The 9093-nt window shown below is 37.6% G+C and overlaps 2 protein-coding genes across 3 annotated transcripts in view; both read right to left on the bottom strand.

Annotated features, from left to right (window-relative positions):
- Positions 1-225: 225 nt before the first annotated feature.
- On the bottom strand, positions 226-1508 carry LOC107847969 (the record flags this gene model as incomplete). The annotated part of the gene is given in 1 exon segment (XM_047399340.1): positions 226-1508. A coding segment is annotated over 1 exon segment (514 nt), but the record flags the coding sequence as incomplete, so codon positions are not given.
- Positions 1509-1633: 125 nt separating this feature from the next.
- The window catches only part of LOC107847968, an 11113-nt gene continuing 3653 nt past the window's right edge, over positions 1634-9093 (bottom strand). The window contains exons 2-12 of one of the 2 annotated variants that reach the window (XM_016692592.2): positions 8401-8545; positions 8033-8193; positions 7460-7639; positions 6461-6536; positions 5951-6028; positions 5169-5254; positions 4283-4356; positions 3980-4025; positions 3487-3596; positions 2958-3132; positions 1634-2417 (exon numbers count right to left, since the gene is read on the bottom strand). In XM_016692592.2, the coding sequence (XP_016548078.1) occupies positions 2352-2417; positions 2958-3132; positions 3487-3596; positions 3980-4025; positions 4283-4356; positions 5169-5254; positions 5951-6028; positions 6461-6536; positions 7460-7639; positions 8033-8193; positions 8401-8545 (1197 nt within the window). In that variant the 3' untranslated portion in view covers positions 1634-2351. The remainder of the gene's footprint in view (positions 2418-2957; positions 3133-3486; positions 3597-3979; positions 4026-4282; positions 4357-5168; positions 5255-5950; positions 6029-6460; positions 6537-7459; positions 7640-8032; positions 8194-8400; positions 8546-9093) is intronic. The other variant, XM_016692591.2, reaches the window with a different exon arrangement.

Here is a 9093-nt window from a genome sequence, read left to right as displayed (position 1 = left end):
AACCTGATAGGGAAAGTTTTAGGATCCGCACAGTGGGCTTACCTGACACGAATCTTGACTAGTCTGGATGGTGGGGTTCCCTCCGCTCTTAATCAAATGTATCGGAGTTGAACCTTACAAACGGAGAACTTGGTAGGGAACGCTTTACGATCCCCATACTGGGCTTACCTGACACGAATCTCGTCATGTCGTAAAAAAAAATGCTAAAAAGGAAGTGTAGTTGAACCTGGCTGGGTATCCTTCTTTGATAAAACACAGAAGATGGAGGAGGTTCATAGTTGAAATCTGGTGAAGTATGAAGGTATATTGAGAACAACCCTTCATGTCCTTTAAAGAACATCTCCCAAAGAGGTGCCAATGGCAATCTTCCTCTTGTTAAGAACAAGAATGCCACTCTTGGGATTCGATTAAACGGGTACTTCTCAATTTGAGGTACCATTGAAGCTCTCCACATGAGTTCTTCATCGCTCATCGAGTGCCAAACACCCTTAGGAGAGAGCCAGTCATTCAACGCCACGCTCCTATTGGAACTAGTGTTGCAAACAAGATGTGTAGAGATGATGGAGAGATTGTAGATTGGTGATTGATGAGGCAAGTAGATATCTTCATAGATAACAATCTTCTTGAATTGGTCATTGATGAATAAGGCTAATAGTAGTACAAAAAATGACATAGATAAAGTAAAGACTATGGTAGTAACAAGATGGAAACTCATTTCTCTAACAGAAAATTTGAACATTTGAAAATGATTTTGTATAAAGTGATAGTAAATGGACTCAATTTATGATGTGTATAAAGTGAGTGAAAATGAGGAATAAATGCAAATGCAGCATGGGAAGTGTTGACATGGGGAAAGAAAAAATGTGAAATGAAAAGAAGTAGGTGTGGTTTTTGTTTTAATTGCAGTTAAAAAGTAAAAACTGCAATTATGAGATCTGAAGAAAGAACAGAAAAAGGGAAGCCCGGTGCACCAAAGCTCCCACTATGCGCAGGGTTCGGGGAAGGGCACCACCACAAGGGTATATTGTACGCAACCTTACCTTGCATTTCAGCCGGAGGCTGTTTCCAAGGCTTGAACCCGTGACCTTCTGGTCACATGACAGCAACTTTACCAGTTACTCCGAGGCTCCCCTTCAATATTATGTAACCAGAAGGTTAAGGAAATGCATTGTAACCAGCCCCAAGGCAGAAGCTAGATGGGCGGAACGGGTTCAACCGAACCCTCTTAGTGAAAATCTTGTATCCACCACCTAAGTTGTGAGGACTCTTCGCTTTCGATGCTACACCCAAATCGGATTCTCCAAAAATATACTAGCTTTGGCAAATCCGACACGCACCCGTTGATATTTTTGAAGAGTCCGAGCAACATAGTCCGCCACTGCTAGGCCTGGCCCATGTATGAAATTAAACTTGAACAAGAACACAAACGCTAAAAATCATCTGTGAGTAATAAGGGGACAGATATTGTAGCAGAAGACATCCACTAGCTCAATAAAAGTGGCAAAGCCAGGAGATTGAACAACTTATTTGTGCAGAATGACATTATGAATATGCATGAATCATTAAAAGAGAAGATACTATATAGAACTATTGAGCTACGTGAAGGATTCATCGATGAAATAGCAGGCACTGATAAATAAAAGATGGTTTCGGTAATAACTGTCGCGGAAGTAGTGTGATCAATTAACACTATCTTGTCTTACAATTCTAATATTGATCCAATCTCGTTCTTTTAGCCACAAAGAAGTATCAGAAATGCAGACAAGCAGAACAATTATGGCGAGTTATGCGCACAACACTATCAATCGTATTTTACTACTAAAAATAGCATTGAAACATCGTCACGCTTTTACTAGAGCTTCTGGTACAATGAGAGGGAGGATGAGACCTGTAGCCTGCCGGTAGCCAGCTTCTGCCTTCCGGAGAAAGAAGCGTTGGCATCAACTAGAAAAATCTTTGTTTCTTTGCGGAGAAGGATACAGCTAAATAACCGATGGCCACGGCCCCAGTACCGACTAATAAGGATGCTCTCACCGGGTGATGCTTTATTGTATTACTTGATAATTCCAATACCCACCTAAAAAGGAAACGCAGGCCACAAGTTGCCTGAAACTTTTGGACCGAAAAATCCTGCAAATTGATGATGGAAATGACAATATGATAGCCAAGAGCACGAACAGAAGTAGTTGTACAGGTTGTACTCGTATATAATTGAGAAAAACGATCTGCATTCAAGACTGTATCTGACGTAATGTATGCAGGCAGTACAGACTAGCTATTACAAGTAGTCGTCCAACCAATACGAAGAAAGCTAACTGCCAGTCTTTGGGGGTAGCTTTCTGAAAGTTCCCTTATATTTTATGCACCATGCCAGCAAACTCAGCACAACTGCGATAGAAATTTTCTAACGAGAAATCCTGCACATGACAGAGAAAAGTTTGGGATCCTAATCAATTTACTAAAGGCATATGAATCAATGGCCCAACTATTGCAACTATATATAGACACAAGCCAGACATAGAGTAAATCAGCACTCAAAAGTGTTGGCATGCATGGAATCTCTCGTCAATTATTTTCTATGGGATCCAACTGGCCGAATCTAATTCTATAAATCACCAAAAGTTTCTGCATGATGGACAAACAAATATATCTACTTCACGATTAAGTAATTCAAGAAAAATAAGCATGTATATCATTTAACGTGAAAACAGCTACAAAATTTTTGAACTACTCATTCAAAAGCTGCTAAGACAGACAAGCGTTACGGATTTACAAAGAGGAGCGTCAATTTTAGTACGCTTATTATTGATCCTTAAATATGACATCCTCGCTCAGACAATAGAACACTGAAACTGAAATAGATCAGACGTGCATATGCTAAACAGGAGTTATCATGAAGATAAGCTCTGACATATAATGAATTGTTGTTGAATCACAAGGGAGCCAAGAAGACATACACTTGGTAACTTGTCCTGCTGTGCTAGATGATCCACATGCAGTTTCACATTTGATGAGGCATAAAACCAGAGGCTTCGGTCAACATCCGCATAAGTGTAAGCAACTATGTCAAACAACGTTTTGGCGCCATTCTCTATGGCCTTTAAGATGGTTGATTCTCTCTGTCTCCGGTTTCTGATAATCCCAGGTAATAGTAAGTTAGATGTGCATCGATTGAATCTATCCGTGAATTTGTTTTATACATTTCTGAGAATGATAATTTGATTGGCATCTAGCTTAACCAACGTAAGTGAACATATTACTAAATGAACAAATTTCACAGCCTATGACATATATTAGCAGAATGTTCAATTAAACAAGACTACAAGAGTTACATCGTGGGAGAAGGCATCAAGGAAACATGCAGGTTTTCTGCATTATTGTTAACCATATATTAATTTCCAATGATATTGCCAACGGCCGATAGACAGAAAAGACACTGGGTAAAAACATATATCGAATGCGTCATAAGAGGTACGAGTTTCATACTTGAGATACCCACAGAGCATGTGTTTTGGCCACATATTAGTTCTTCCATGCATTGGAATCAAAGCATGAGGCGAGACCTCAATGAACTTGTACGTCGTCTCAAAGTAATCCTGTATAAAAATGTTGAAATGTCAATACTGAGAATTTTGAAAAGAGGAAAAAACTAAGTCACGCTTGAACATAATAAAAAATCATATGACCGCCGACTACTTGCTCTAATTCTAATCTTATTCCGTATGCACAAGGGTATTATAGAAAAGAGCGGAAACAAAACTAGCAAAAGTAGATAGTAATTTAGCTTTACAGAATTCAGAAATGCACTTTTGCTGACACCCCAACCCCCTACTTGCTTTATTTCATATCTCATTCAGCGTATTTGCAAAAGTACTATAAAAAAGTGTGTTGCCGTAAAACATAAATAAAAGTAGCAATTTAGTATTCCACGTATGACATAGTGGCAAAAAGAAGCATAGAGATGCTAACGTTAACTTACCTTCATATTTCCACCAGACGCACCATCTAAAAGAGCACTTCCTTGGCTGAAAACCAAAGGATACACCAAATTAGCAATTTTTAAGAAATGATCGAAGCTATGAAAAACAAATGCAAAGTTGGCCAACACAATCACAGAATTCTTGAACAGGTTATTTTCCGTATCATCATCGAAAGCTAAAAATTTGTTCAGAAGGACTAGGAAACTACATTAAGAATCAGTAGGCATGTCCACAAATTATTTATCAAGTGAAAATGCCCATTTGTTAAAGGAAATGAATTTTCATGATCTAAAATATCTTACCCCACACAATGATCCCCTACAATCAACGAGTTTGTACTAACATGAAGCAGTGCCATATGTCCATCTGTATGTCCCTGAATCACAATATTGTCACCAAAAGAACATGTTAAAGTTTCAGAAAATGATTAAAAGAAAGTCGGACTGTGTTATACGGAAGTAAAACTAGGAGATGACTTTTAACTTGATTCATTTCTTGCACCGTTTGGTATTAAGTTTAATCACAACTTCACCATGCTCTAGTAAAGACTTTTTAACAATCAAGTCGTCAAGAGTTTCCACTTCTGCAACACCTAGCTATTAGTGCGTCAATGTAGAAGGAAATAGTTTCTCCTGTAGCATCAATGTAAATATAGAACTGATAATGAAAATAACGCCACTACCAATTATTCAGAAAGGCCATTCGTAAACAGGGATAACTTTATGGTAGATACGTCAAGGAATTAATCTGGTGTCAGACTGGCAGTGTAGATGTGAAAAAGACTCACTCAACAAAGATAGCCGATAGGAACTACTTTTGCGGCTTGTTCTCTACAGACATACAGAGAGGTGCTTTAGGTTAATGCTTCAGAGGATTCCTACATAATTAAAAAATTTGACCTAAAAAACACCCCTCACCCTATCCCACCCCCGACCCCAGAAAAAAGAACAAACAAACAAACAGAGAACAGCAATGAGTTGGAAACGTGAAAAATTGTTCAGATGGATCGTTTCTCAAGCGAAAGTCCTATAGATTCTACATATAAGTGTAGTTCACTATTCTTACAATGAATCCCTTCAAGAAAGAAATGAGTATCAGAAGAGACCAAAGAAAATGAATGTCATTAACGAAATTCATGGGGAAATGTTGATCCTGTTTAGGAAACTAGGATATATAAAGTGAGATTACCGGTGCTGAGATAATTCTCAATCTCTGACCTCCTATCGAAATTTCCTCAGATCCAGAAACTGAAACATATGGGAGAGTCCAATCGTCTGCATCACACGGAAATTACTTTTAAGGTGCTAAATTCATTTACTTGATAAAGAATATTTCAGTTTCACGTATACTGTGAGATTAACAAGATGTAAATGGAGCATGAAATAGTTCCATGAGTCATAGACAATAGCAACTCTTCCTGTTAGTTAAAAACTGCAGATACTGAATCCCCCTCCCCCCAAACCCCTTCCATAAAGAGAGCTTTTTGTTTTGAGCATCAAAACATCAGTAAAATAATAATATACGTACTAGAAGATCATTAAATTTTCTACTTACATGTATATCTCTAAAAAGCTAAACAACTTTTAGAAAGAATAGGATGTAAAGTAAAAGAGACAACTATCTAAATAATTACAACAACAACAACAACAACAAACCCAGTGTATTCCCACCTAGTGGGGTCTGGGGGGGTAAGATGTACGCAGTCCATACCTCTACCTCTAAAGAAGTAGAAAGGCTGTTTCCGATAGACCCCCGGCTCAAGTCACGAGATACCACACAAACTCATAGTAAAGCACAGAACTAGATTACATAACATAAATACGGCACCCATAAGTATTAGAAAACAGAGGAAAGCACACAGATTCGTAATAAAACATGGAAGATCTATACGACGAATAACTATCTAAATAATTAGATGAACTAATTATAGGAAGATAGACACAATTCTATACAATTGAAAAACTTCTGACCTTTTCTAATTCGACGAATCGTATTTTCATGAGCCAAAAGACAAGCATCAGGACTGTACTTCTGGACTACTGAAAGACCTGAGCAAAACAGGAAGCACATGGATCACCAGATCAAGTTTCAGAAATAAACTACAAAAATAAAGAAACTATTCATCATGTTATATGTTTTCCCAGTTGCTATTGAAATTGACATCCACTAAATTCATGCTGCAATTAGTCAACCAGCTTTTGCCGAGCCAGTTTTTATAAAGGAAATTTTTCATAAAACTGCAAGGCGAATTTTTTCCAATCCATAAAAAAGGCCAGATGAAAAGAAAATGAAACTTATAACTTCCTTTACATGAAAAGTGGGATATCATTTGAAACAAAAGGAAAATGCATAAGGATAACCCTTGATGAGTATGACGACATCCGTGTTAGAAAATCAAATGTTGTGTATAGCATAAGGCGGTTACACTAAGCAGGTGAATGTTTCCAGGCCTATATGTGAAAGTTTCTGCAGCTACTTACCATCAACATGATCATTATGATGATGCGTCACAAAGATGACTAGTTTTCTCGGCAAAGCAGCAATGATTTCCTTGAGCTGGTAATCCAAATCAGGCCATCGAGATGTAAAAACAGCATAAGAGGCGGAACCAATTACCAGAAAGAAAAAAAAGAACAAAGAGGAGAAACATAATTAGAGTCTAAACCACTCCGAGACAGAATACCAAAACATACAGAAAAGAGAAACACATGCAGGAACCTATTAACCAAGGTAAAGCTATTGAACGTACGACATTGAACAAATATTCTCAGCTTTACCTCGTCTACAGCTTTTGCAATTGAAAGTGTCAAAACTTGACATTTTCTTTTAACAAACCATATCTACTACTTTCTAATCCAAAATGTAAGCATCGCATAACCGGCAAGGAAGATCATAGGATAAAGAGCAAAGCTTTTGGCCAGAAAGGTGAATCATTAAGGCATTATCATAACCTATGTGGTGGTAAGCAAACACACACGAAATGTAGCAACAAAGAGACATGCCAATTGCTCAGAACTGCGAAAGACAGATATTTGGATAGCGAAGGGTCTCTCTTTAATCAGCTCTTATCTACTGTCACCTAAAATTTGAGGCATTTTGGCCAATATTTTCGACCATTCTTCAGTAGAAGGGAACGTAACTCCTAAAGCAATTGCTCAGAATTTACTCACTCATACTAGCATTTGCCTCGATTGCTTGTTTACATGACCGTTATAGAGTTATAGTCAACCAATCTTTAGACAATTTGGAAAGACCTTGGTAGTCCTGTGAAAGTCTCGCACTTCAAAAGAAATCTACCAACAAGTGTACAACTAGGGAATCGCTAACCCTGTCGGCCTAAGACCAAAAATTGTGAAAGCAGTTGCTTGAGAGGATTATTCTCGGCATTCTCTGGCTTCACTTATAGGACTAAGAAAATATCATTTGTTTGTTGCACGTTATAAAAAACAGTAAGAAGTAGATCATGTACTAGCTCTAACCTGTTCATATGAAGCAGACTTGCATCCTGGGTCTACTATGAGTGCTTCCCCATGAGCGACAAAACTATCGTCACTCCCACTAGCATTGCCTTCAGGCAGGAAAACAACTAAATTTGTCGTGCGAAAAGGCTTAGCTGTTCTACTTTCCATCGGTATAACTTTAACACCAAGAGGGTACTCCTGAAACATGAGAAAAAACATCAGTTCCTAGTCGACAGTATTTTATCCTTAAGATGATAAAAAGAATCAAAGACGCAAAATTTTCATATCTACATGTTCAAATGTTAAATCATCCGCTTTCCGAAACAAAGAACCATGAGAATGAATGACAATCTCGGGGAGTTTTTGATAAATATTCCCTTACGATCTTTCTTGGCTGCAGTCTGTAGGTCTCCAGAAAAATTCTGCTTAGGTGCCATGAAATATCAGCGTCAAATTGGTACTGACGCTTTTCATGATACTCATACTCCCTCTTGCTATGTGACACACCACTAGTTGTCCATCTATTATTCATTTATCGTTTCATAAATGACAACTTTGACAGGTCAGCAAGCATAAGACATAATAACAAACCTGACATCGCAAGGTGGGAGGAATTCTCCAAGTCCCGGATTTATTTGAATCATTCAGAAGACCAACAACCACCAATGATCCTATACGGTCGCTGCTAGGCTTCACTTCAGTAAGCATACTAATGCATCTTTCGATGCTCATCCACTTGCAGAACTCAACATCTGTTCAACACGAGTTACCATGTTACAATCTCAACAGTCATTTAAAAAAAAAAAAAAGAGAGAGAGAGAGAGAGAGAGAGAGCTCGGGAAGAATAAAAAAGATGGTAATTTTGTCATTCATAACCCATTCGTCATTCTTTATTAAGACTATAAAGTATAATGTAAGACCCATTATTCATCTAAATATTTGATTGAAGTCAGTCAAACCTTTCAATTTGCCATTTTTAGGATCCAAAGCTCCAACGATGTAGACGGTCTTTACCGGCAATCCTGGTCCAAATTCAGGTTCTTGTACGTACTTCAGGAACTTCCACTCGATTGTGGCATTGTCTAATTCCACTTGCTCTAGAACCTACAATAAGCATCACCTACAAGCTTAATAACTAAATATCGCAAGATATGCATATGTATCGACTGTGAAATGTGGAGACGGTCCTCTTAAGGAATATTCATTGAGAACAAGTATTGTAACTTTACGAAGACTACTTTCAGTTTTACACAAATAATCTGACTGTTCATTTAGCCAGAAATTCTACTTTCTTTCGCTAAAAGAAGGACCTTTATACTACGCAAATTTCGAGTATCCTTTAAAGGACATATATTTCAATCATATGTAAATTTTATCTTTGAAAAAAAAGGATCTTTACAAAAATAACCGATCGGATTTACTATTACATAGATTATACACTGATTACGCATAATTATATTTGAGTTACACATGGATTATACATTTTTCCGCTATCTTGAGTTCAAGCGATTTTGTGGGCAGCTATTTAGATTAGTTCTTCAAAAGCAAACTACACAAATCAGTCCGAAATAAGATAATCTTACCCTTATGCTTTGAAGTCCATCATTTTGGATAAAGGAAGTATTACTGAGTACGAAAAGCACGTTTCTTGC

This window comes from Capsicum annuum, chromosome 11 (assembly GCF_002878395.1).
Source record: "Capsicum annuum cultivar UCD-10X-F1 chromosome 11, UCD10Xv1.1, whole genome shotgun sequence".
In the NCBI taxonomy this organism is placed as follows: Eukaryota; Viridiplantae; Streptophyta; class Magnoliopsida; order Solanales; family Solanaceae; genus Capsicum; species Capsicum annuum.
The sequence above is the reverse complement of the archived record's forward strand: the minus strand, read 5'-3'. Positions and strand labels throughout refer to the sequence as shown.